The sequence below is a fragment of the Culicoides brevitarsis genome, chromosome 1 (assembly GCF_036172545.1).
Source record: "Culicoides brevitarsis isolate CSIRO-B50_1 chromosome 1, AGI_CSIRO_Cbre_v1, whole genome shotgun sequence".
NCBI classification, from domain to species: Eukaryota; Metazoa; Arthropoda; class Insecta; order Diptera; family Ceratopogonidae; genus Culicoides; species Culicoides brevitarsis.
In genome coordinates, this window is record NC_087085.1 from 7069028 (window position 1) to 7096035 (window position 27008).

General features: G+C 30.9%; 6 protein-coding genes across 12 annotated transcripts; 2 read left to right on the top strand and 4 right to left on the bottom strand.

The window, feature by feature from the left end:
* Positions 1–1182: 1182 nt before the first annotated feature.
* LOC134834319 (lysosome-associated membrane glycoprotein 5) lies at positions 1183–5031 on the bottom strand. Of its 2 annotated transcripts, XM_063848953.1 has the most exons (6): positions 4943–5031; positions 4794–4873; positions 2707–2826; positions 1818–2123; positions 1552–1760; positions 1183–1489 (listed from the first exon to the last, which is right to left on the bottom strand). In XM_063848953.1, the coding sequence occupies exons 1-6, from the start codon at positions 4977–4979 to the stop codon at positions 1447–1449; spliced, it is 795 nt and encodes a 264-aa protein (XP_063705023.1). In that variant the 5' UTR covers positions 4980–5031; the 3' UTR covers positions 1183–1446. The 2 variants fall into 2 exon arrangements, with proteins under 2 accessions (XP_063705023.1, XP_063705014.1); XM_063848944.1 differs by having other exon boundaries at positions 1552–2123.
* Positions 2936–4868, top strand: LOC134834311 (UDP-glycosyltransferase UGT4-like). Its single transcript, XM_063848934.1, has 2 exons — positions 2936–3396; positions 3450–4868. The coding sequence occupies exons 1-2, from the start codon at positions 3141–3143 to the stop codon at positions 4784–4786; spliced, it is 1593 nt and encodes a 530-aa protein (XP_063705004.1). The 5' UTR covers positions 2936–3140; the 3' UTR covers positions 4787–4868.
* A 235-nt stretch (positions 5032–5266) lies between the features above and the next one.
* Positions 5267–7472, bottom strand: LOC134838087 (ATM interactor). 6 transcript variants are annotated; one of them, XM_063853545.1, is made up of 2 exons: positions 6095–7472; positions 5267–5419 (listed from the first exon to the last, which is right to left on the bottom strand). In XM_063853545.1, the coding sequence occupies exon 1, from the start codon at positions 7332–7334 to the stop codon at positions 6189–6191; it is 1146 nt and encodes a 381-aa protein (XP_063709615.1). In that variant the 5' UTR covers positions 7335–7472; the 3' UTR covers positions 5267–5419; positions 6095–6188. The 6 variants fall into 6 exon arrangements, with proteins under 6 accessions (XP_063709615.1, XP_063709614.1, XP_063709613.1 ...); XM_063853544.1 differs by having other exon boundaries at positions 5267–5455; XM_063853543.1 differs by having other exon boundaries at positions 5267–5490.
* A 389-nt stretch (positions 7473–7861) lies between these two features.
* Positions 7862–26378, top strand: LOC134829766 (SH3 domain-binding protein 5 homolog). Its single transcript, XM_063843015.1, has 4 exons — positions 7862–8280; positions 17615–17677; positions 24143–24320; positions 24385–26378. Exons 1-4 carry the CDS (start codon positions 8224–8226, stop codon positions 25398–25400), a joined length of 1314 nt encoding a protein of 437 aa, XP_063699085.1. The 5' UTR covers positions 7862–8223; the 3' UTR covers positions 25401–26378.
* LOC134827959 (probable cytochrome P450 6d4) lies at positions 12361–13954 on the bottom strand. The gene is made up of 2 exons (XM_063840874.1): positions 13228–13954; positions 12361–13126 (listed from the first exon to the last, which is right to left on the bottom strand). The coding sequence occupies exons 1-2, from the start codon at positions 13905–13907 to the stop codon at positions 12460–12462; spliced, it is 1347 nt and encodes a 448-aa protein (XP_063696944.1). The 5' UTR covers positions 13908–13954; the 3' UTR covers positions 12361–12459.
* On the bottom strand, positions 14072–16193 carry LOC134827965 (probable cytochrome P450 6d4). The gene is made up of 3 exons (XM_063840881.1): positions 15517–16193; positions 14328–14962; positions 14072–14266 (listed from the first exon to the last, which is right to left on the bottom strand). The coding sequence occupies exons 1-3, from the start codon at positions 16191–16193 to the stop codon at positions 14106–14108; spliced, it is 1473 nt and encodes a 490-aa protein (XP_063696951.1). The 3' UTR covers positions 14072–14105.
* Positions 26379–27008: the final 630 nt, after the last annotated feature.

Sequence of the window (27008 nt, forward strand, 5' to 3'; positions counted from 1 at the left end):
TCCGCAATATCCAGCAATGGGAGGATATAACATGTATGACAATGGATATCAATATCAACAAGGATATCAGGCGAATTACATCGATCGATATGCTCCGCCAATGACACAACGTGACTATTACGATAATCGTCGAACATATCCGGGACAAGATTATGTACCAATGATGCCTCCTCGTCCCATGGTTGATCCCTATTACAATTACAATCCAAATTATTATCCAAGCAATAAGATGTACGACATGCCAATTGAGAATCGTCAACCTCCATATGTTCCTGCTGCTTTACCAAATACTTATCCATCGCCGTATCCGTATTTACCTCCGCCAAGTACATCGCCGAGTGTATATCCGCCAACAGAAGCTCCCCCATTGAGTCCTGAGAACAGAAATAAACGCATTATTTATTACACAACATTGCCCGAAGTTGTTCGCACTCCGCCGAATGTCAATTTGAACTATCATTACGACAGATATCGCGGAAGAAGCGGTTTGCCTTATGATACTTATTACGAAAGATACGGAAATCGATACAATGCATATGGTCGATGGATTCCCCAACCAGATTATTAATCGGAAAAAATTTCATTGAAATAATTTAAAAGGACAAAAAAAGTTTCAAACTTAATAATACACTGTATTTAACTTTTAATATAATTCATATTTTTTTTTTTAATTTTTACTAAAAATTAAAGAAAAAAATTTCATAAAAAATAACTGTCAAAAAATTTTGAAAAAAAAAAAATTAATTATTTTATGAAAAATATTTTTAAAGAAAATTCATGATAAAATATGATTTCAAAAACAAAAATTAGAATAAATTAAAAATTTTTCAAAATTTTTTTGGAAATTTTCTTGAAAAATTATGAAAATACACCCAAAAACGGTCATTTTTGGTTAAATTTTTAACTTTTTTTTTTATTTTGCCCCTTTGGATTTTCGACTTTTAAAATGGGGCATCGAACTTTATTTTTGATTTTCATTTGGAGCGGCCTTGAAAGGACAAAAAAAGTTTCAAACTTAATAATACACTGTATTTAACTTTTAATATAATTCATATTTTTTTTTTTAATTTTTACTTTAAATATTCATATAATCTTGATTTTATAATAGAATACGTTTCAATAAAAGCTAAATTGGTAATATTTATTTTTAAACAGAATTTTATTATTTTTTCAGAACACAACTTCTAATACATATTTTTTTTTAACAAACATCAATTCTTATTCATTAATTTTTGATTGGTAAATGGAAGACTTTATTTGAATTTGTTACCATGGAAGACGATGAATTTCGACACTTTTATCTTATATTTTAAAGAAACATGAAGCATATAGTTTTATGGTTAATTTCTAATTTGTTTCTAATGATATGCATGTAATATTGTTGCGGATCTTTCTTTACACATCACGCGGTTTCTTACATACTTGAAATAAAATTTCGTGTCGTTTTTAAGCCATTGTTCCATATTGGAATTTTTTGATTTTCATATATCTAAAAAAAAATATTTTTTTCATTAGAAAAAACAATAAATTTTACATTAACGTGTATCTTACCTGTAAACTCCATATCCAGCAATCGTTCCAACGCCTGCAAATGCTAATGTAAGTCCCGTATATAATGGAGCAGCTTCATCACGATACGTTCCTGTAGCGCTACAAATGAAATCAGGACCCCATGCATTCTTTTTCTTGAACATGAATGCTTGAACATGTACTTTTCGTAACGAAAGTTCAGCAGTGTGACCTGTACGATCATCTTCATCCTGAAAATCATACATTTTTGAACATTTTCTGATGAAAATAACGAAAAAAAAACTTACGCCTGATAAATTTACAACTGTATCATTTGCACAAAGGAAAGATCTTCCCGCAGGCGTTGCAAAATAATACGAATTTTCAGCAGAAACTAATCTAACATCAATGCCAGGTCGATAAATATTCTCAAATTTCGGATTCGAAGTTGAATATGTCACTTCGCTGTTACGCAAATACCATCTCTCACGCCCCGGAGTCTTTGCAAACCATAAAGTCATCGTAAAACCTTCGTGTGTAACAATCAAGCTTGATTCATCTTCTCCGCAATTTCCTTTGATATCTACTTGATCCGGTAAGTACATGTTAACATCCTAAAATTCAAAAAAAAATATTAAATTTAAGAAAAATCCAAATAAGGCCGCTCCAAATGAAAATCAAAAATAAAGTCCGATGCCCCATTTTAAAAGTCGAAAATCCAATGGGGCAAAATAAAAAAAAAAGTTAAAAATTTCATAAAAAATGACGTTTTTTTGGGTCAACATTTTTGTTATTTTTCAAAAATTTCTTTGAAATTTTCAAAAAAAATTCCAATTTTTAAGATCATTTTCAAAAATCGTATTTTATTGAAAAATTTTCTTTTCATAAAAAATTTTTTTCAAAAAAAATTTTTCAAAAATTTTTGACAGTTATTTTTATGAATTTTTTTTTTTAGAGAAGAAAAATTTTTAATATGAAATTTTGAACATAAATTTTAAATAATTGAAAATTTTTTGTAAATTTTTTTGAAAATGTCAAAAAATTATGAATTAATACAAAAAACGATCAATTTTGATGAAATTTTTAACTTTTTTTTTATTTTTTGATTTTTTGGATTTTTGACTTTTAAAATGTTGCATCGGACTTTATTTTTGATTTTCGTTTGGAGCGGCCTAACTTTTTTTTTTATTTGATTACCTTTTTCTGTCCTGCTTTATCAAAATAATGAATGGTAAGAAGGGCATCAGATTCAACAAGAGTGCAAGTAACTCCATTTTGGTTGTTTAAGCGATACAAGGCTGAAGTTGATGGAAATGGCTGAAAAAAAAATTTTTTGCAAAAAAATTAGTTATGCAAAAAAAACGACAATAGATCATAGATTGCAATTGGGTCAATGCCTCTTCTGTTTTGTCGTGTGATAATAATAACAGATATAACGTTAATGAGTCATGACAAAAAATAAAATCATCATCCAGATAACGTACCCGACCAACGTCAACAAAAAATTCTACCTGATAAACAAGAAATTCTTTCGGAGATAAAAATAGAAAAGTACATAAAAACATTAAGAAATATATTCAAAGTCAGTCAAAGTCGAGAAATTGAAGAGTGTACACAGACTTGAGCACAAGATGCATTTTTACAAATATTTTGTGTTTTTATTTTTTTCGATACTGCCCGCAAATAGTTACAAAATTTTAGTGCTATTTCCTTTCACTGCCAAAAGTCATTGGCTCATGTTCGAATATCTAATTGAAGAGCTTTTAAGACGAGAACATGAAGTTACAGCAATTACAAGTTTCAAGCCGGATCGCGGTTTGTTGTTAAATGGGCATGAAAATTATACGGAAATTTTAATTGATCCGCCTTTCAATCCTGATTCGATGGGTAAGTTTTTAAATTTGTCCAAAACTGAAATAATTTTTTTTTTACAATTTTAGTGTCGTTCAAGCAATTTTATGAAAGAAAAAGCCATTCTCATGTAACATCGCTGCTTAATATTTATGATATTGGATATGCAACTTCGAAGCACGGATTGCAAGACAAAAAAGTTCAACATTTGATAAAAAGCGACGAAAACCATTTTGACATAATAATCGCCGAGCAATTCATGCAAGAGAGTTGGTTGATGTTTGCTTACAAGTACAGAGCGCCTGTCGTGACATTAAACACTTTCGGATATTCGGATGCTTATGATCGCATATACGGATATTACACTCCTTGGTCTGTTGTTTCTCATCATTTGCTGCCCTATAATGATGAAATGTCATTTATCGAACGTGCTCACAATGCACTGATTTGTTCGATTGATTGGGCATTGCGAAATTTTTATCATTATCCGAAACAACAAGCATTAATTGACGAATATTTTGTGCCTCATATGAAATTGATGAAAAATGAAAGTTTTCCAGATATTTACAAGTTAGAACGTAAAGTTGCTTTGATTTTGGTTAATAGTCACGTTGCTTTGGATCATCCGAGACCTTCAATGCCCAATTTGATAAATGTTGGAGGTATTCATTTGAGACCGACGAATCCATTGCCTGAGGATTTGAAGAAATTCATTGACGAAGCATCGCACGGTGTGATTTATTTCAGTTTTGGATCAAACATTCGAGGGCAAGATATGCCGGAAAAACTACAAGAAACTTTCATTGAAGTCTTTAGAAATTTACCGCAAAGAGTATTATGGAAATTTGAAGGTGTTGTCCCTGAAAATATACCCGAAAATATCCTCATTTGGAAATGGTTTCCTCAACACGATATTCTTGCACATCCAAACGTTCGTCTCTTTATCACTCACGGAGGACTTTTTAGTATGCAAGAATCTCTCTTTAATGGTATCCCAATGCTAATTATACCATTTTTCAATGATCAATTCAAAAATGCTGCACGAGCAACGAGAGAGGGTTATGGAAAGAAACAATTTTTGCACGAAATAACCCATGAAAGTTTAAATCAAACAATTAGCGATTTGTTAAACGACGAGAAATACAGAATCAGAGCTCAAGAAGTAGCTGAAATATTCAATGACAATTTGAAAGAACCAATGGAGACAGCAATTTATTGGATAGAATATGTTGCGAAACATAAAAAGGCTCGTGAGTTTCTCATTAGCAAAGCGATAAAGTTGCATTTATGGGAATTTTACATGTTGGATGTTATTTTTGCTGTAACAATAATTGGCTTATTATTCGCATGGATTATCAAAAATTTAGTCAAAATATGTTGTTCCTGTCTGAAAAATCATAATTTACAGAAAAATAAAGTTGAATAAAATTTACCGTCGTTTTTGCAGCTTTTCCCGTTTTTCCTGATGGTCTCTTTGTAGATAAACTTTGGGAAGTTATACCGCTTATTAGACCTTTAAAAATATATTTTAGTTGTATAAATTAATTTTTTTTAAATATTTGAGTTTTAAATTTTTTTTTACCAATAAATATGACAATTGAAAAAAACTCCAAATTCATTGCGAAAAAGTTTTTCCTCAATTAATTTATATAAATTTTTAATAATATTATTAGCTAAATTTAATTATTCCTTAATTGATGTTATTAATTTTTCAAAATTTTATTTTTTGAATGAAATTGGAAGACACGATAAGAAAAGTGAGATTTTTAACTTATGACAGATTTAAGGCATGCGCATTGATTTAAGGATATTGATATAAATGGAAAAAGGGGATATTTAAAATTTTTTCGTTATTTTTACTTTTTTAACATAAATATAGATTCATTTTATTTCATTTTTTTAATTTTTATTATGGTACATCATTAAAAGTTAACAATCAGATTTTCATGTTTTTAAGAAGATTTTAAGTTGAAACTTGTACGTTGAGATTTTTTCCATATAAAACATTTTTTGTTACTTCAGTCAAAAATTTTTCCACATTTCAAGAATTTTTTGAGCTCTTTTTAATTTGAAAATTATTATCGAGGAATGTACACTAATTGAGTAATATAATTTCATTTACTATTAAAACTAATTAAAAAAAAATCAATAAATAATGTGCTAAAAATAATATTGCAATAAGACGTTTTTTCTTTTTCTTAAGGCCGCTCCAAATTTTTTTTTGAACTTTTTGTCCCATGCCCCATTTCAAAAGTCTAAAATCCAATGGGGCAAAATAAAAAAAAAATTGAAAAAATCATCAAAATTGACCATTATTTGGTCTTTTTTCATAGTTCATCAAGAATTTTTCGAATTTTGTTTTTTTTTTAAATTTTAATTTTTAAGAATTTTTGTATTGAAAAACGAAATTTCACATGAATTTTCTTCTCTAAAATTTTTTTCAAAAAAATTACTTTTCAAAATTTTTGACAGTTTTTTATGATTTTTTTTTTGTAGAAATTAGCTTAAAATACTCTTATATCAATTTTAAACTATCAAAACTCAATATAGACCATAAAAACAACTAAAATATCAATTAATGATCAAAAATTGTTTGAATTTTGTATGAAAAAATATTTCAAAATTTTTTTTTATTTTTTTGCCCCCCTTATTTTGAAAAATAGTTTTTGGGACAAAAAGCTCGAAAAAAATTTGGAGCGGCCTAACCTTTTAAATTAGAATTCATTATCTTCACTTTCGGCTTTTTCATTAAAGTTGTAATCTCCATTGTTGTACTCGAACAAAAAGCAGTCGTTCAAGAGATTGAAATCCCTTTCTCTGCACAAATATCATGTTTGCGTGTGGATGTCAATCTGATTTAGTGCTTCAATGGATTGCGAAGTTTGGGTGTATGACGACGAGTTATTTGCGTATAAATTATTGCGCGGATTGCAAGTTTGCGTTTCCGTGGATACGAGTTCCTGATAATCCGTGTAATAGTCGAATTCAGTATCGAAATGTGTTTGAGTGTGAATGTCGAAGCAAGTGTCTTCGAGCAGTTCATTTGTCGTTTGGGTATGCATATGGTTGAACAGCAAAGGATCGTATTCGGTGAGAGTTTCCATTAGGTTTGTTGTTGCGTTGGGATCTGTTTGTGTTTCCATGTGAAAGTGCGAAATGAGATCATGACTCGTTTGAGACGAATTATCGGCGTACGTTAACATTGGATCATCAAATATATCGATGGGTAATGTTTGTGTTGAGGCAGCTTCTAACTTTTGAGTTTGTTCCGACGGAGTTTCTTTTGTTGCTTTTGAGCGTTTGTTTGTTTGCGCGAGTGTTTGAGTTGTTTGTGTTACTCCGGGACGTTTCTTTGTTTTGATTTTCGTTTGTTCAGTTTGAATCGCTTGATGAGTTTTCACTTTCTTCGTCTTACTTGGTTTTCCTTTGCTTTCATCTGTATCTTTTGTTCCATAAACATCCAACAGAGCATCGTATTCGGTCATTTCGAAAGAATGCCCTTTTTGCTTGACATGATAAACCAAACTTGTTTGACTCTTATACGACGATCCGCAAATTCCGCAATAAAATTTCTGTCCACAAACTTTTACATGTCGTTTGAGGGTTATTTCATCCGGAAAAGCCTTTTTGCAGTTTGAACACTCGAATTCCTTTTCTTTGTGCACTTTTCGAAAATGTTGCTTCAAATGTTTCAATTCACTAAAATAATATCTGTTTTTCTCGATATTTCTCGCACGATTGTAAACACAATCTTCTTCAGGGCAATAATAAAAGTCGACTTGATCTTGATGTCGAAACGCGAGACTGACATTTTTCTTATGTATTTTTAAAAGATGCAAGGTCAAATTACTCTGACTTTTGAACGTACTCTCACAACCTTGTTCGCTGCATTTGATTGTCTTGTGACCAATTAACAACTCTGATCGCTCAGGAATTATGTGCCTTTGATGATGATGTACAATTTCCACAGACATTTTCCTTGATTTCCTTTTTGATCAAAATTTAAAATTTCCTTGTTCAACCTGCTTGGTTGATTATTCTGCACTTCTTCTCTGCATTCCTTCTTGAGTTTTTAATAAATTATTATTGAAATCTATAAATTAAGTAGCTTTTTCGGAGAATGTTTTGACGAGAATTCAATAAATAAAAAATATGTCAAATTGTTTCTTATTTTCTCCGCATTTCCGGCGCCAAACAGGATATGGATTTCGTTTTTACAGCGCCATCTGAGAATTGAATTAGCAAAATTGCAATTTATCAATTTCATTCGTCTCATTTTAGTTGAATTAGCGAATACTATTTCACAAATAACGACTTTATTTTTCGCATTTTCACTGAATTTCCCGAGAAAATTGTCCAAATATAAATGCAAAAGTGTAAATTAAATTATTTTTCATCATGCTGCATCAAAAGTTTATCAAGTTTGGTGCAAAAATCAAAAGTTACTCATAGAAGTTCGGACCTTTCTCAATAAATTTCGTCAGTGTTGTTTGAGATTTCGATTTGTTCGGGTGTATTTTCAAACTCGCAGTAAATTGCTCTGAATATTTTTTTCTTTAGTTATTATTATTTAACTTCTGCGGGATTTACACCTGAAAATATCAAAAATCCAACCATCTAATCGCAACACAACACTCGCAAGGCATTAAATTCCTCCTGAAATTGCCTGAAAAGTGACAAAAAGAAAGTGAAAATTGAATTAATTCCCGTACATCTACACAAAGAGGCAAAAAAAAATAATAATAAAAATAAATAAAATTCTACGACTCAAAAATAACAAGTCTCCGAGAATATTTAAAACGTAGTAAATCTCAAATGAACCCGGAATAGTTAGCAATAAAATAAAATAAAATATTTTTAATAATGGATGATACAGATTCAGGTCAAGTTCCCGAAGAACAATTGGATCCGAGGATACAGGTGAGTTGTTATAAGTTTTTGTGCAATTAGATTCTTATAAGCAATCTCATTTCGCAATCGTTTGCCAACTAACCCAGATTTATACGGTTATTATTGTTGTGATTTATTTGGGTAAACAAAACAAAAATTGATTTTTATTGCCCGAGTGTGACGTAAATTTATCGTTTAATTTTTGATAAGAAACAAAAAGAGTCTGAGTCAACTTTCCTTCAGAATCGCGTTTCGTTTGAGGACACGAAATTTATGTATTTTATCGTGTGCGCCTTATTTGATTTGCTGATTCATCGCGCAAACGAGTTAGGAAAATACATTTAGTTAAAAGCTTCGTGTGTGTCGAGGCTTGAGTCATGTGTACTATTTACAAATAAAATATTGTTGCCTCTCCCACATTACTTTCGTACATATATATGACCTGTTGTTGTTGCCATGTCGCTCGTGTGATGTTAATGCATGCAGGTAAATAAACAATGAAAATTCTTACGTGCCAGTGCATAAGCTGATACGGAATACGCCGATTAGGAGCACAATTTATGAATATTCAAACATGATACGGAATAAATTTAATCAAGAATTGTGTGATACTTTGCGAAAAAAAAAAACAATACTTTGTTTCTTCTTGAGAATCTTTATCTCATAAATTCAGTTTGACAAAATGCGCAAAACAAAAAAAATATTCACTTCCCGTCAAACTTGTTTAATGTTTACTTTTTTCGCTCGCAGCAACAAGAGCGACGATAATCTAAACTCAAAATATTATACAATTTACAGGCAAATATTTATGCCGATCATTGCTGAAATGAAAAACATTTCTTTGCTTTCATTTTTTTTTTGCTCTTGCATTTGTTTCGAAACATATTTCATTGAAACAAACAAACGGGGAAAACATCGTGAAAACAAAGCAACCACCGAAAAAACTTTCTTTCCTGTGAATGTGCAATGAAATGGATCAAAATGCATCATGAATCAAGCAAATCTTTGAAAATTGTGATTGTTTTGCAGAAAAAAAAAATGAAGAGAATTGCCATTGTTGCATGATTTGCATGAATTAAAGTTCAGAAAGGGTCGTTAAGTCTTATGATGAGCAATTTCCTCGAAAGTTTTTAATATGATGATTATCTAAAAGTGCTTTTGAAAAAATTTTCTTTTCAATTTTAAAGTTGGTATTTTTAGTTAACATTTTTTTCTTAAAAATTTAAAAAAATAAAAATCTTAAAATTTTTTGATTAATTTTTGTAAAGAAAAATCAATACAAAAATTCTTCACAATCCCAAAGGGCATCGAATAATTTCATATTAGCGGTAATTGAAGATTTCGCACATGCACAAGAACAAGAAATAAAATAATTGAAGTGCTTATAAATTACTTTAAATTGGCTTGTCTTCCTTGTTGATTAAACGAAAATGAAAGTAATTTATTTAAATTGCCAGATTCATCAAAAAAAAGTTTAATAAGGCCCCTTCAAATGAAAATCAAAAATAAAGTCCAAAATTTTTTTCGGCAAAATAAAAAAAAGTTGAAATACTCATTTTCAACAGAATTTTAGCAATTTTTGTTTTTAAAATCTTCAAAAATTTTCTCATTAAAAATTGAATTTTAATTTTTGAAAAATAAATTGGACTTAAATTTTAATAAAAATATTTTTTAAAAAACTCGCAAGTTAAAATATGATTTTTTCATTTTTCTCGTTTAAAAAAAAAGGTCTTGTAAATAAAAATTTATTCTTCACAATCCCAATCGAATAATTTTAATTGATTTTCGCCATGAAATTGCTTTAAATTGGCGTTTAAAAAAAAATGGAGCGGTAAAAATTCTTCTCAATTTCGATAAAAAAATTAATAAGATTCTGAATTTAGTAAAGCATAAAGGCTAAATAGAACCATGCAACCTAGGTACAAAATCTTAATGCGTTAAGTAAACAAAATGTCGAAATTTTTCTCACACGAACCCTTTTGAGGTACAGAAAGCAATTACTCGAAATTAGCGTAAATTACCAAACGTCACAATAAATATTGATTAAACTCATTAGGAAACTTTTTGTGTCATCTTCGTCGCTCTTTGTGCAAACAAGAAGAGAAAAGCAGTAAATTGATTAAAAGAAGCTCTTGCACAATTACCTTTGAAAGGTTTCATCTTGAAAACTTTTTGAATGTGGGCAACCGCAACGAAGAATCGTGAACGACCTTTGCCCCGAACTACATAAAAAACAAAGTGAAACGATAATACAACGAGATCCATTTTTTTTTGTGTTATTCCAGCATCACGATTTTGTGAGTTGTTCAAATCAAGTCAAGAAAATAAATTCAATCTTTTTATACAATCTCTAAATAGTGTGCTCTTTGTCTGTTGTTTTGTTAGTTATTCCGCATAAATATCAATAAATTGTCGATAAATATTCTCGTCTCGCAATGACAGAAAAAAAAACGTCAGAACATTTGACGACACTCGAGGCATAAAGATTCAGCTGATAACGTAATGAGTTGAGTTCAAATCAATTTCATATCAATGGGAATTTTCGACGCGATAATAAAAATTTTTGTATTTGAAACGGAAAAAAAGTTTGATATTGACGTCAACCCTTGAGCAATTTGTCGTAAATGCTACAATTTTTCTTATTTCATTAAGGCCGCTCCAAATTTATTTCGAACTTTTTGTCCCAAAAACTTTTTCAAAATGAGGGGGGGGGGTAAAAAAAAAATTTGAAATAATATTTAATACAAAATGACAAAATTTTAAGTGAAACGATAATACAACGAGATCTTTTTTTTATGTGTTATTACATTGAGATATGTAATTTTCAAATTGATCTCAGAAAGTATTTCAATCAAAAATTTTATCAACAAAAATGTGCTCTTTGTCTGTTGTTTTGTCAAAAAATTTTGAAAAAAATAAATGGTCGAAAATAATCTTTAAATGAAGAAAATTCTTGTTAAAAACATTTGACGAATAGGCAAAAATTCTTAATAATTGAAAATTTTTTAAAGTTTTTGTGAAATTCTTATCAATGGGAAGACGCGATAATAAAAATTTTGATGAAATTTTTAATTTTTTTTTTATTTTGCCCCCTTGAATTTTCGAATTTTGTAAATGGGGCATGGGACAAATTTTTCTAAAAAAAATTTCATTAACTTATCATGAAGCATGAAGAGATTAATGTCCATTCACAAAATGCAGTAAATTCCCAACGTGTCGCTCGTCGGCATGGAAATGACTCTCCAGAAGTCGTTTGTGATGATAAGATAGCAACTGATAAAAATAAAACGACAAAAAAAATTACTCTGAATCATGATAATAATGAGTTAAATTACAACAGCAGGCATTCAGTTCAACGATTTCATTTCACTTTTATCTATATAGCAACGCCTCGAATGCGGTTCAATTGATAAATAACGCTATGATTAACTAACTCTCGGTGCGAGACACACATAAATTCCACAGATAATGTAAATAAACAACACAAGAAATGTTCGATCAATTAAAACTGAACTTTTATTGTAAGCATTTTAAATTTTATAACAACAATATTTACGCTTTAAATACGTAATCAATAGAATACTTTATTTTCAAACACTTTGCTTATTCTGTTTACGTTCGCACAAATGTTTCGTACCTATCACGCTTTTCGAATAAATATGGCAAACGAAGCAAAACTGGTTATGGTTATTGGAATTTCTGTTTTTTGCCAAGTTTAAAGTTCGCACTGTGTTAAAGACATGCAAGTTGGAAAAAGTAGGAATTGTTTTTTTTTTACACGCGAAATGCCCGGTTGACTGAAATATGTGAACGCCGGATGAATTTTAATTACGAGAAAACGATTTTTTATTATGTTTTTTTTTGTTTTATGTCTCATTGTTGTATGTGTGCTTGATTAAATGAGCTTCGGTGATGATTTAATTGCTATTGTTTTTTTCCGTTGATGAGATTATCTGCGAGAAGTCGCTCATTATACTGGTTGATAACGCTAATTGTATATATTACAAAAAAGTTAACGAGTTCGCAGAGTCACCTTCATGGGCAAACCATCTTTCGGCTGAAGCGACATCGCAAAAGTATCAAATTCAATGCGTTTGTGGTTGACAGGTTCAAAGTTGAATTTGGCAAGAAGTTTTGCAACAGCGATTTTTACTTCTAAAATTCCCATGCGAACAGCTAAAATGTTGAAAAAATTAAATTTTCCTCAAATTAAATTGATTTTAAGTAAAAAAGCTTACCGAGACATTGTCGAGGACCATCTCCAAAAGGAATGTAAGCGTCTTTATTGTACGTTTCTTTGCCTTTTCGAAAACGTTCTGGATCGAATCTTTCAGGATCTTCAAAATTTTTTGGGTTATAATGTAATCCCATGACGGAAATAACAACAGGAGTTCCATTTTTGATCGTAAATTCCGTATTCGGAAGTTTATAGTCTTTCGAACACTCACGATTAAGATGCGGCAATCCAGGATACTTTCGAAGAGTTTCTTTCACACAAAGATCCAAATATGTCATTTCATGTAACATGTCATACGAAAATTCTCCATTATTTGCTGCCAAAGTATCATCAATTTCCGATTGAAGTTTTTGCATGATATCAGGTTGCAGCGCTGTTTCGTACAAGAGATATCCAACAGTTCCGGAAGTCGATACTGTGCCCGCGTTATAAAACAAAATGCAATTAGCAGCGATTTCTTCGACTGTAAATTCATTATCAGTGCCCTTGTCTTGTTCACGTAACTCGATAAACACTTGCATAAAGTCGTTTCGATAAATTTTGTTGTCTTCGCGATGTTTGATTGTCATTCGTATCATCTCGAGGAAGAAATTAGTAACTTCAGAGTTCACAGGATCCATGTTCAACCAATCGAGCATTCTAAAAAAGAATGAAAAAAAAATATTTTTAATGTTAAAAAAAACTTTAAAAAAAAAATATTTAAGAAAAAATTAAAAAAAAAATTTTGTTCAAGAACTTACTTTGGGGCGATAAAAAGTAAAGCCATTCGAATTCTTTCTTTAAAATTTGGACTATTGATCAACTTGAACATTCGCCGAAATTCTTGATTCGGATTTTCAACTGTATTTGTGTCGTTTCCATAAAACACAGAACCAATCACATCCAATGCATATCTTATGAGAACATCTTTTATTTCAATAATTTCTGTTCCTTCCATGACTCGTGCTTCGAAATATCTCTCTAAACGATCAGCTTCAAAAGCAATTGTTGGAAAAATACTTTTCATTCGACCAGATGAGAATAAAGGGTTCAATTTCATGCGCAAATCTTTCCATTCCTTGCCCTTTAGTGTCGTAAGGGAGACAGCTAATGGCGCTTTTTGCTTATTCAAATACAAACCTCTGTTGTAAAAGTGATTAAAATCCGTAATGAGTACCTTTTTCACTAAATCTACGTCTCTTATGAGAATTCCCGGATTGAAAAACATGAAAACCCCGATGAAAGGTCTCTTGGTTTGGTTATACAAATCCCAAATATTCATCCCGAGCGATTTGTACTTCTTCACAAAAGGCTTAATGTTGCCAAAAATCAATTCTGGTTCGAGATATTGAATGCCATGACGTCGCCAAAAGGAGAAATGATATTTTAATGCACCATAAATGGCTAAAATCACTAAAAATATGAGATACAAGAAAATCATTGTTACAAAAGTGTCTTGACTGAATGACAATTGATACAAAACTAAAAATTTTCTTAACCAAAATTGCCCTTTTTAAATGTTTTTGCACCTGATAAGAAGAAATGTTGATGATAAAAAAAGAAAGATAAAACAAATGATTGATTTTTTCGAAAGAAAGAACGAGGTTCATCTTGTTGGCGCGTGTTCTTGTAATGTATTCTAATGTCTGAGCGATATCTTTAATGGCAATCCATCCTTCGCTTGCAACGTTAACGCATATCCATCGAATTCCATGGGTTTTTGATGAATCGTTTCAAATTTATACTTCGACAGTAGCATCACAGCCGCTAATTTCGCCTCAATGAATCCCAATCTGACAGCTAAAGAGGGTATTTCACGAGAAAATGATTGATTTCTCTTCAATTTCAACGAATTTCTTACCGATACATTGACGAGGCCCATCCCCAAATGGCATATAAGCATCTTTATTGTACGTTTCATTGCCTTTTCGAAAGCGTTCAGGATCAAACACTTCTGGATTCGGAAAGTAACGTGAGTCATAATGCAAACCCATTACAGAAATTATCGTTGACATGCCTTTCTTGATTGTAAATTTCGTTCCTGGAATTCGATAATCTTTCGTACATTCTCGATTCAGACTTGCCAAGCCAGGATACTTTCGCAATGTTTCCTTCAAACACATGTCCAAATATGTCATATCTTGTATCATGTCATACGATATCTCATTGCTTTTTGCCAATGTTTCGTCAATCTCGTGCAAAAGAGTTTGCATGACTTGCGGATTCAATGCCAATTCGTACAAGAGAAAACCAACAGTGCCTGATGTGGTTTCCGTTCCCGCATTGTAAAACAAGAGACAATTCGAAGCAATTTCTTCGATGGAAAGTTGATGCGTTGTGCCTTTCTCAGATTCACGTAATTCGAGCATTAATTTCATAAAATCGTTGCGATCAACTTTATTTTCTTCTCGATGTTTAATTGTTGCAGTAGTTAGCTCGAGAAAAAAACGTTTGGCTTCAGGATTGAAAGGTGACATTCGAAGAAAATCGATAATTCTGAAAAATAAAAATAACGAAAAATTTTTAAAAATTTTATTTTTAGGCGAATAAATTTAATATATCCATTTTTTGTCTCCCCCCCCCCTCGGATTTTGTCGAAAAAATTCAGGGGGAAAAATAAAAATTAAATATAAAATACAAATATTTTTGACATATTTTGGAATTTTTATATTAGAAAATCATGAAAAATTACTGTTTATGGTAAAATTATACAAAAAACTAAAGAAATTTGCTTAATTACGACATTTTCTATTGAAATGTTGAAAAACATTTTTTTGAAAGTCACGTGACCAAAATTATTTTTTTTCAAAAATTTTTATTTTGGGAGATTTTTCTTTACTTTTAAGTTCAAATTTTAAAATAATATAAACTAAAATTAAATAAATGTTAAGAATCAACGTTTAACGTCTAAAAACGTTAAAAAATTACAAACAAAAAATTCAAAAATATTTATTTTTTTTTATTTACCCCCCCCCCCCCCCTCGAGAAAATCCTCATGGGACAAAAAATGAAAATATTAAATTTATTCGCCTTAGAGAGAAAAAACTTACTTTGGAGCAATGAAAACTAATCCCATGCGTAAATTCTCTTTAAAATCCGGGCTATTTAAAATTTTGTTCATTCGATAAAAATCTTGATCAGGATTTTGCATCGTATTAACATCAGTTCCGAAGAAAATAGATCCAACAACATCCAATGCGTATCTGATGAGAATATCTTTCATGCCAACAATCTCATTTCTCTCTGCCATCGGTTTCAAATGTTCTTCTAATCTCTTGACTTGTTGCAATATCGTTGGAAACATAAGCCTCAATTTACCCGAAGAAAATAACGGAGACAATTTTTGTCTCAAAGTTTTCCAATCTTCGCCTCGTTCAGCAGCAAGAAACGACGCTATTGGTTCTCGTTTCTTATTATTGTACATGCCACGATCATAAAAGTGATCAAAATCCGTAACAAGAACTTTTTTCACGAGCTCCAAATCACGCACAAGAACTCCCGGATTGGTCAACATGTAAACGCCAACGACAGGTTTCGTCGTTTTTCGATACAAATCCCAAATTGCAAGACCAAAAGAACGCTTTCGCAACACGAATGACTTCATATTGCCAAAAACAAATGTAGGCTCCAAATATGGGAAATCGCGACGCTCCCAATATGTGAAAATGTATTTCAGCAATGCGTACAACGCAACAAAAGTGATGGTAAAAAAGTAAATTGCAAACATTTTTGATCGTCTGTTCAAAGCAAATAGTTAAATTGAACTGAGGGAATGTAATGATTGAAATTAGTTTTCGTTATCAAAACAGTAATTATTATTCAACTTCTGTGAATAGGTACACCCATGACATTTTTCTGTCAATCATCGTCTTTGAAGATCAAACTTGTTATTTTCATCCAAGACCGGATCAGGAGTAATGATGATATTGCGAATTTCTGTTTGTCTCGCAAAGACGTTTACCTTGTTTCTTACGTGCGAGTTACGAAAAACAGCAATTAGCATGAGTTTTCCATCAATCATATCGAGAACTGTTAATTCAGATGGCATCTAATCGCTTTTTAAATGACGTCAATCAGCAACAACTGTTTGTGCGGATTCTTTCAAACAACATCTCAAATTACGCATAAAATTTCATTCAGAAGCTGAAAGTTCACGACAAACTTGTTTTTTTGCTTCGTCGTCCTACACATACATATGCGAAGTTAATTTGCTCGTACCATCTTGTACCGTTCGTTCATCTCGTTAACATGTGCTGCAATTTACGCAGTTTTTACCCTTTTATTCCGTTATGTGTGTCTCCTTCCACGAAAACAATTTGCACGACAAAAACAGCATCTATTCGTTACTAAAATATGATAAAATTTGAATGAAGATGAAAAAAAGCGAACAACATCATGAATAAATGCAAACAAAATAGCAACCTAAATAGCCGTCTATAGGCACATTTTGTATTGTCGTCATCTTCAAAAATACCTCGTGACGGTTTTTGTGAATAAATACCTTGTATAGAATAATACATAATGATACCAAAGACTGCGATGACATCGAAAGAGATGAAAAAAAATGTTAAATTGTTCGTACGAGACGCGTTGTTATAGCAACAATAATAAAGTTTTTCGGGCTCTTTAGAAATGTTGAGACTATGAGCCTTTTGAAAAATATCTTAACAATAGAGTTAGTTGTGTGTCAACGAGAATTACTTGATAACTAAGTGAATGAGAACAAGAGAATGGACTGAAGGTGTCGTACTCTTTTAACACAATAGTTGCTTGCGTGATCTGTGACGTGACTTTCGCATTTCATTTCCGTTAATTCCATTTTTTTTCTGCATAACAATGAAATTGTTACAATTTTTAATTAGAAAATTAAAATGCTCTTCTTGGTGTGTTTCACATTTAATGGCAATAAATACGAAGAAATGGAGGAAGAAAGAATAGCTTGAATAGTTGAGATTGCCGGGGGAATTTAACTTTGTAATTATTAAGTATTATTATGCAGTCAGCAGCGTTTTGTATTATTTAATAGACCTGTTTTTCTCTCGTTCACTTCTTCTCTATCCGTTTTTCTCGATCTACTGCATCTACCATCTATTTTATTGCCTTTGTGTAATGATATGGAGTTCAATGTGTTCTTTCTTGTCGTTTCAGATCGAACTGGAGAACCTGAATACAGCAACAGATGGGATCAATAAACTGGAAATTGAACTTGAGGTGAGTTTTTTATTCCTTTTAAATACAAGTTTAAATGCTTGGATTGGATTAATTGAAAAGATTTATAAAATAATATTCGATTAAGGCAGTCAAGTGAACATCATCTGAAAATTTTCCAACTAAACAAAATTGTCTTACGTAGCGCCAATGGGGCAAAATAAAAAAAAAGTTTTGAAAAATTCTCATCAAATTTCCCGGACTACTAAAATGCATCATGCCAGTGCGTAAAAATAAAAAAAAAAACAGACATTTTAACTAAAAAAAAAGCAAAAAAAAAAAAAAAAAATTTTAAGTATTTTTAAAAAAAAATAAAATAAACAAACTTGAAAGTTTCATTCTTAAAAAATTTAATGGAATCAAAAAATGTTTTCGATGAATTGTTTGCACATTTTCCGCAAAGGATTTTTTTCATGAAAATTTTTAAAGAATTTAAAATTTTACAAATTGATCCAAAATCTCTGTCATTTCGTTACAAATAGACAACTGCCGGTTGACCGGGTGAGGACGCAAACAAACTTTTCAAAATTTTGTTCTGTAATTTGTAAATGTTAAAATGTTACAATATCTGTTTGAAAATATTCAGAAAGATCGAAAAATACCTTGTACAAAATTTTGTCATTTTGTATGAAAACTGTATTTCAAAAGGGCTTTTTTTTTTTCATTTGCCCTTCTGATTGCACTTTGTATATGGAAGGAATAAGACAATTTGTTGTCTATCCACAAAAAAAAAATACAAGTTTAAATGCTTGGATTGGATTAATTGAAATAGATCTTAAAAAATTTCGATTAAAATATTAAAACTTACCATTTTAGATGACATTCAATTTTTTCGATAGTTCACAGACCTCGTAATATCCAAAAAATACCGTGAGCAATGTCGAGGGCAATTACTCCTCTCCCTTTGTTTAGCCACAAACATTTCATCAAACACACGAAACAATGCACTAAAGATGCGAAACATGTCAAACAAAAAACCACACAAACTAATTTACAGAACAGCGCGCGCCGCAACACTCTGATGTGCACATCACTTGTTTCATTAAACATTTTTAAAGGTTAAAGCAATTAACTCGTATTTTCCCACACTATTTCGCAGAAATGCCAAAGTATCGTGTTTGTTTGCAAAACAATTGTTCAATTTTCGCATCGTTAAGCGATATGTGTGATTAATTAAAAGCTGCATTATTTATCAACACATTGCACCGCAAAGTGTTCAAACGATCATAAAATGTCGGAAGAACCAATAATATTTGATTTTGATTGAAATTACTTCGATATTTACATAATTTTGAGTGATAAAATCGATATCGAACGACGCACAAACAACTAAACTCATTCATACATTTTATTTGATTGCACAACATTTTTTTTTATTTCCTGTATCGAGCGATGTAACTTTACGTTTTTTTCTATTTTGATGAAATAATCGCTACTTTTCGAGTTTTTTTTTACAAAAATGTCTCCAAAGAAAGAAAGAAAGTAATTTTTAGGTAAATTTGATTATGTCATCAACAAATTGCTCGACGTCTAAAATAGCATGAAGTAAAAAAAAAACCTCAATTTAATCGTAAATTAATGAGTGTCATTAGAAATTGTTCAAAGCGTATTTTTGCATAAATTTTTGTATGAAAATAACGGACTATGTTAGAGTTTGTACAACTAACAATAATGCGCTAAACATGCAATGAAGGTTGAACAAATCGTTAAATTGATGTAGCCATGTAACATAAACAGACACCGTTTTTGCTTTATCGATGGAATCAACGTTGAAAATACAATACCATAATTACATGGCAGAAGAGTCGAATTGAATTGCGGTATTTGCACGAATATTGGCTTCGTTGCACGATTGTTGCTATTATTTTTGTAATTAGCATGATTGGCAATATTATTACAGCAACAGAATTTAAGAAGATGCTCTGTCTGGAATTATTTTGCATAATATTAATAATTCTCAGAACAAACATTCACTTCTTTTCACACAGCGAGATGATGTTCAACAATATTTTAACCTGTCGTTCGTCTTTTAAAGAGCCGACATCATACCTTGACTTCATTCAAGTCGGCTAATCTGCATGTTGCTTGCGTATATTTAATATCACAAGGTAGCTGTTAACACAAAAAATGTTAATAGTATGCGCTATTGTTCTTTCTAGCAGAGCAAAACTTTGCATTATTCATTGTTTTATGCTGAAGAAACCTCTTTGCTATTTTAATGCGATCAACGTAGCTTATCTGAATTGTGTGGTAAGATTATAGCATTTAACGTCGGGATTGAGCAAAAACATGTTAAGCCACGAAAAAAGGGTTAACAGTTTTTTCGTCACTTCATTATCCATTGGAGCTACGATAAAGTTCATGATTCACAAAAAAAAAGTAGAGAAAAAACAGTAATTTATCAATCGTGTAACCTTCGTAAAAACATAAATTTTGTCCCTCAGGTATTTCATTCATTTCCAAATGTTTTTCTTCCTTTTTTTCTCATTCACGAGGTTAAAGGCGAAATCAAAACGAAAGTTTGACACGAAACATGAAGTTTAATATTTTAAGAGACAATGAAAAATGTATTGGAACAGAGAAAGAGCGAAAAGGAACATGTGCCTCACTTGTTTTTTTTACATAATTTATTACTTTCCTTGTAATAAAAAATAACATATAACAGCTTGTCATCGTGCCATCTTGCAAACCATCATGCATAATTCCAACGAATGTCGTGTCAGTTTTTTTTTTGCAGAGACACAATAATCCCGCAATACAATGGATATGACTTTGACGAGTCAGTGAACTGAAATGTTTGATATGATTTGATTGAAAAGCAAACAAAAAATCTTCTCGAAGACCTTGATTCTGAATTTTCACAAAAAATAAAATCTGAAAACCCCCATAGAATAAAAACACAAATATTTAATTCTTTTTAATGATCAAAAAATATGCAAATTCACACGAGACAAACAAAAATCAACAATTTAAATGTCTTTTCCTCATGTGATGCGCCATGTGACTCTTTCTATTTTTATATATTTTAATGAAAATATTGTTATTTCAGTTCAAAACAAACATAAATCCGCAACGATCATCCACTTAACTGTCTGTACATCAAAATAGCGTAATGATATGCCACGAGCAGAAAATATGAAAAAATATAAATAACTCGCTCTCAGGGACAAAGAAAAAGTTTTTTCGTCTAAAAATATAAAATATGCGTAAATTGAATGGAATTTCACATGTGACAATTTTTCCATCGCGATACACAAAAAAAAAATACTTTCATATATGGGGGATTTCAACATTTCTCTAACTCGTCACGGAATGATACAAAAAAAAAATGTTTTGACTCTGAAACTGCTGTAAATAAATAAAAAAAATGCTATTTCATGTAAAGTTGTAAAGTGTGAATGAACGTATGTTTTCTCAGGCATGACCACGTGCATTGTTTCTCATTTTTTAACATTAAATATTTATTTACGGGAATAAAAACAGTAAACTAGTTGTTTTTGTGACTTTTTTCGCATTTCATTCAATTAAAAAAAAAATGAACATTTTGGTGACAAAATCTGCGAATTATAACGCGTTCCATTTTTTTTACAAAATTTTGTACTAAAATTTACTTATTTATGGCGAACAAATGTAAATTGCATGTTCAAAAGTTCTGTGATATGGAAACAAACAAAGTTTTATTGTTCAAGTCGTAAAAGTATGCAAACGTTTAATTAAGTGCATATATGTGCATGATAACATGATTGCATTCTTATTTGTTTTTTTCGTTTTAGGCCGCTCCAAATTTTTTTCGAACTTTTTGTCCCAAAAACTTTTTTTCAAAATGGGGGGGGCAAAAAAATAAAAAAAAAGTTTTGAAATACTTTTTCATACAAAATGACAAAATTTTAACAATTTTTGATCAATAATGAATATTTTAGTTATTTTTATGGTATTTGCATTGAGATTTGATAATTTAAAATTAATCTCAGAGTATTTCAAGATAAAAATTTAAACCAAAAAAATTCATAATAATAACTGTCAAAAAATTCTGAAAAGAAATTTTTTTGGAAAAAAATTTTAAAGAAGGAAATTCATGTTGAAATACTATTTTCAATATAAATATTTTTAAAAATTGAAATTTTTCAAAAAAAATTTTACAAATTCATTGTGAAAAAACGGTCAATTTTTGAAATTTTCAACCGTTTTTTATTTTGTAAAATTTTCGACTAAAAATAGGGCGCACAAAAAAATTTGGATCGGCCTTATACATATTTTATGGAATGACACTGATTTTTTCTTCAATATTCATTTTGTTGGAATGCAAGAAAGAATCAAAAGTATGCAATTTACTTCACAAAAGGGGAGGGATATGTTCCCCCCGATGAGTTTTTACACGAAAACTCGCGTTTCTTATTGATTTTAATCGGATTTTCCAGAAAATTTTGATTGAAGTGCAATTCGATTTGTATTAGGCACAGCTTAGAACGAACATTTTATAGTCGAATAAGCAAATTATCATACAAAGCCCATATATTCACGCGGTACTTATAATTCATTGTGAAATAACGGCAATATTTTATTCTAACCGTAGAATATTTAGTAAAATTATCGTAAATTATAGCGCACAAAACGAAATATGAGAAATAGTTCAAGTAGAACTGTGTGCGGCGAGGGGAATATTGTTCGCACTAAAAGTCAAATATGTGAATGAAAGCAGCTTTAACCGAAAAATAGGACAATTTATAACTAACGGAATTACTCGTAATCCTCTTTATTTACTCGTGCTACATACGACGAACTGCCCAAGAGAATAGAAAAAATCCGCAAATAAATTATTGTAAAAATTCATGCAATCAATTTTGCTTCATTACATTCATAAATTAGAAGATTCCTTCCTTGCCAACATTTTTTTTTTCATTAAGGCCGCTTCAAATGAAAATCAAAAATAAAGTCCGATACCCCATTTTAAAGTAAAAAATATCATCAAAATCGTCCTGTTTTTGGACTTTTTCATAAATTTCAAGAAATTTTTAAATTTTTTTTTCAATTTTTACTGATTTTTGTCTAAAAATCAAATTTTAACATAAAATTTCGCTTCTAAAAATGTTTTCATAAAATTACTGAATTTATTTTTTTAAATTTTTTGACAGGATGATTTTTTTTTACATTTTTGTTCGTTAAATATGCAAAAAGGTTAAACATGATAAGAGAGTGAATAAACCATGTCGATAAAATCGAAAGTGCTTTCCTTTCCATGAACGCTCGTCTATTTGTATGAAAAAAAAACGAGAAAATCTGAATTATATATATGGCTTCTTCTTCTTCAGGTTTTTCTACTTACATATTTATAATTATGCGGTTAGACGAGTATTTATGTTTTTCTTTACATTTTTGCAACATGATTAACATTCACGTGCTTGCACTTTTGAAAAACTACTAAACGATTTTCCGAGCATCGAATGTTAAAAAGTAATTCAATCAACGAAAAACTTTTTCGTTCTACCTTAAACCATTTAAATTTCCTGTTTTATGCATACGAAATTACAGAAAATCGTGTAAATTCACAGAGGAAGGCAAAGGGAAATTAAATCTTGCGTAATTTGTACATTTTTGTTTTCACACTCAATTTACTGTTCTTGGCGGTTAATGTTCTAAACGTGTCTCTCGCTGAAAATATTTTCGCTTTCTCGTCGTCGTCGATGTTTATTTTCTGAGTCATAAAATTCCTACACACAGAATTTTTTTTTTTATTTGGCATATTTGACCAAACGAGACAATAATGCGATCTTTAAAGAAGTAGGCCGAGTATTTGTTGTCAACAACATTCCTACTTTGTTCCGGATTGTCTGTTACGATTATTATTTTGGCAATCGATTGATGCGATGTTGATGACTTTTTGTAGCCTTGTACTTCGAAGGACTTTTCTCTGCACGTGTTTGCCATACCCTTATTTTGTCTCGATAGTAATTTTCATAAATTTAGATAGAAACATGAATAATTAAATGACGACGGCAAAATAGAGACAAAGGTAGGGCGACGATAACAAGACATGTCATGGATCATGAACTTTCGTAACGGGCAACATGCAAGCAGGTGTTACAAAAGTCGTCGTCTTGAGAATAGTGACAAATTGTAAAAAATTATGCAAACTCTTTGAAAAAAATTTAATTAGAAAAACTTAATTAAAGTTTTTTGTTAAACTTCACAAGAAAAAATCAATTTTGTCGACAAAGAAGAAGAAAAAGAGAGCAAATACTCAGATTCAAATTCAATTATGCTTATCTTCTTATCAATGCTCGATTCTATCAATCGGTCTATTGTGTCGTTTTCGATTCCTTTGTCTGTCGATCCAATCATGTAACATTCGCACGCGCCTTTAGTAGCAAAAAAAAACTCAATTTGTGTCTTATCGACTTTTTTTCTCATTAATCTTTGTTCAATAACAAACATAAAATAACGATTTCTATCATTTTTTTTCAATTTCAGGAAGCGAATGCAACTTTCAATATTTTACTAAATGAATCAACGAGGAGACTTAAGCTGTTGGTCAAGAAGCTGGGTTCTTCAATTGAGAAAGCAAGGCCTTATCACGAAGCTGTTGAAGCAGCAAGAAAAGCACAAATTGAATGTCAATCAGCTGCGGTGAAATATCAACGTGCTAATGGTAATTTTTTGCGTAATTTCTCGTGTTTCAAACATATTTTTATTGTTTTTTTCTTTCTAAACAGAAATCCATGCAGCTGCAAAAGAAACTGTCGCATTGGCGGAACAACGTTTCATGAGCAACTCTCACGAATGGCAGTTCGATAATGCGTGGCAAGAAATGCTCAACCATGCTACACTCAAGGTAATGGAAGCTGAAAAGAACAAGGCTGAAACAGTAGCTGAACATCAACGAAGAGCTGCAGTTTTTAGTGCGGCGGAAAAACGTGTTCAAGAATTAGAAGACAAATATCGCGGATCTATCAACAAATCACGTCGATATTTCGAGGAGAAACAAGTGTGTCAAGATCAGTTGGAAACGCAAAAAGGCAGAATTCAACAACTTCAGGCACAATTACAGGCTTGCAAGACAGCGTATGCGACATCGTTGAGAAATCTCGAACAAATTAGCGAAGATATTCATCGACAACGCGGCGATTTGCACGAACCTCCTCCTCCGGGGCCTCGTCAACCGGGTGTTGGCTGTGATATCAGCGAGATGACAAAATCCGCTAACCGAAAAATAAATCAGACAATGAACTCATCTCTATTGCCTCAAACGTTGCCCGATTTTACGGCAGAATTAGACAAATGCGAGTATCCGTCGACGACGAATTCGACGGTAGCAAGTTCAGCTGTGAGTGAAAAGGATCCCGACGAAGAAGATCCGGATGATTTGGATCTCGAGGAGTTGCGACAAAAGGTCAAAACACTCGCAGTTCGTCCCGTCGAAGGCGGCGATGGACAACCCACAGATACGACAAATTGGGAACACGAACTTCACACAACTGTCGATAAACTTGATCATCTTATGATGATTCGCGAATTGTCAGCGTCGCAAAAGAACACGAGCAGCTTACCGAATAGCCCGAAACACAAAGCGTCGTCAACAGCTACATTACCTTCCACACCAACGAATCCTGCACTCAAACGTCTCGAGAAGGCGGATCCGTTACCGCTTGCCAATGTCTCAATGTACATGCTTCCAACCAGTGATGTGCCATCGACGCAACAACAAAGACGGCGCAAATTGTCACAATAAATATTTTTTAAGCATTAACACTCACCGCGCGATGTCAGCACAGAAACTCAGACTTTACAAGCATTTACGAATAGGGTGCTTTATACTTTTTCTTCTACTTCTGTCTCTTCTTCTCTTTTATGACGTCACGTTATAGTTGAACGTTTGTTTGTTTGTTCATGTATTTATTTCGTATTTTGTCACAAAAATAACAAAAAATTTCTTTCGTAAAAAAAATTTGAATAAATTATAATTTTTTTCTTCTCCAAAATCCTCTCTCAATTTTTGTTTGAGTTTTATTTTCCTGATAAACGTAGTTTTAGTTTAATTTTAGTAAAAAAAAAATTAATGATACAATCCCATCGCTCATGATTTTCAAAATACCTATTAATTAAGTTTCCAGATCTACTGATAAACAATATAAAAAAAAATAGAAATTTTCTCGTACTCTCAACTTTTTATGTCAAACCTACAATAATATCTCAATGTTATTATCACATCTGAAAAAAAAGTAAAAATAACAAAACAGCACAGATACAGAAAAAAAAACTTAAAATACGTAGCAATAATAAAATTTACAGAAAAAATAATCATTAACCATACCTGACTCTTGTTAATTTTACGTATCACGAAATCCGAATAAAAATAAGAAATTGAAGAAAGTGCAAAAAGTAATTTTAAAAGAAATTGAATTGAAGAAATAGTTAAGAGCTTTAATTGTGTAAATTTAATTGATCGCTCTTTCAAAAGATATCTTTTTTATTAAAGAGTGAGCGTAAAGAGTCTGAAAATGTCTCGCAAATATAAGGGTTAGTTAGAGTTTATTGATAAAAGTATTGATCAAGCTTTGTTATAGTCTTAATTTTAATTAAAGTTAAAAAAATGAGAAATTTGACATTTTAAGAGAAAAATACAATAAAAATGGTAAAAATTAATAAAAATAGAGAATTAAGAATATAATGAGAACATTTTAAAAGTTGTTTATTTTGAAATTGATCTGAGAAAATAAATAATAAACTATGGTTAAAATATGTAAAAAAATGTTTTTTCTTGACAAGTCCTTCGTTTGTTGAAATAGGTAGTTTTCAAAACAAAACTATGTCAAAGAAATTTTTTTCGGTTTCTATTTTTTGGCAGTTTTGAGTTAAAATTGACAAATTTCAATCCATTTGGAGCAAATTTGACAAAAATGGCTTTTTTTTTTCAGTTTCTATCAAAGAAAAAAATTTTTTTCAGTTTCAATTTTTTGGCAGTTTTGAGTTATAAAATGATTAAAAATGATAAATTAGAGCCCTCTGACAAATTTCAATCCATTTGGAGCAAGATTTGACAAAAATGGCTTTGACACAGTTTTTTTTGCTCTTGATTTAGTTTTTAAAACAAAACTATGTCAAAGAAAAAAATGTTTTTCAGTTTCAATTTTTTGGCAGTTTTGAGTTATAAAATGATTAAAAATGATAAATTAGAGCCCTCTGACAAATTTCAATCCATTTGGAGCAAGATTTGACAAAAATGGCTTTGACACAGTTTTTGACACAGTTTTTTTGCTCTTGATTTGGTTTTAAAACAAAACTACAAAGTTTTTTTCAGTTTCAATTTTTTGAGTTTTGAGTTATAAAATGATTAAAA

What these genes read in the sequence shown, in the direction of transcription:
- LOC134834311 (XM_063848934.1), top strand. Translation starts at nt 3,141, where the DNA reads ATGCATTTTTACAAATATTTTGTGTTTTTATTTTTTTCGATACTGCCC. An exon ending in TTTCAATCCTGATTCGATGG is followed by an intron (nt 3,397 to 3,449) that starts GTAAGTTTTTAA and finishes TTACAATTTTAG; the next exon opens with TGTCGTTCAAGCAATTTTAT.
- LOC134834319 (XM_063848944.1), bottom strand. Translation starts at nt 4,979, where the DNA reads ATGAATTTGGAGTTTTTTTCAATTGTCATATTTATTG. An exon ending in ATAAAGCAGGACAGAAAAAG is followed by an intron (nt 2,124 to 2,706) that starts GTAATCAAATAA and finishes TTTGAATTTTAG; the next exon opens with GATGTTAACATGTACTTACC. An exon ending in GCTGGATATGGAGTTTACAG is followed by an intron (nt 1,490 to 1,551) that starts GTAAGATACACG and finishes ATTTTTTTTTAG; the next exon opens with ATATATGAAAATCAAAAAAT.
- LOC134827965 (XM_063840881.1), bottom strand. Translation starts at nt 16,193, where the DNA reads ATGTTTGCAATTTACTTTTTTACCATCACTTTTGTTGCGTTGTACGCA. An exon ending in TTAGTTTTCATTGCTCCAAA is followed by an intron (nt 14,963 to 15,516) that starts GTAAGTTTTTTC and finishes TTTATTTTTCAG; the next exon opens with AATTATCGATTTTCTTCGAA. An exon ending in TGGGCCTCGTCAATGTATCG is followed by an intron (nt 14,267 to 14,327) that starts GTAAGAAATTCG and finishes TACCCTCTTTAG; the next exon opens with CTGTCAGATTGGGATTCATT.
- LOC134827959 (XM_063840874.1), bottom strand. Translation starts at nt 13,907, where the DNA reads ATGATTTTCTTGTATCTCATATTTTTAGTGATTTTAGCCATTTATGGT. An exon ending in TTACTTTTTATCGCCCCAAA is followed by an intron (nt 13,127 to 13,227) that starts GTAAGTTCTTGA and finishes ATTCTTTTTTAG; the next exon opens with AATGCTCGATTGGTTGAACA.
- LOC134829766 (XM_063843015.1), top strand. Translation starts at nt 8,224, where the DNA reads ATGGATGATACAGATTCAGGTCAAGTTCCCGAAGAACAATTGGATCCG. An exon ending in AATTGGATCCGAGGATACAG is followed by an intron (nt 8,281 to 17,614) that starts GTGAGTTGTTAT and finishes TTGTCGTTTCAG; the next exon opens with ATCGAACTGGAGAACCTGAA. An exon ending in AACTGGAAATTGAACTTGAG is followed by an intron (nt 17,678 to 24,142) that starts GTGAGTTTTTTA and finishes TTTCAATTTCAG; the next exon opens with GAAGCGAATGCAACTTTCAA.
- LOC134838087 (XM_063853545.1), bottom strand. Translation starts at nt 7,334, where the DNA reads ATGTCTGTGGAAATTGTACATCATCATCAAAGGCACATAATTCCTGAG.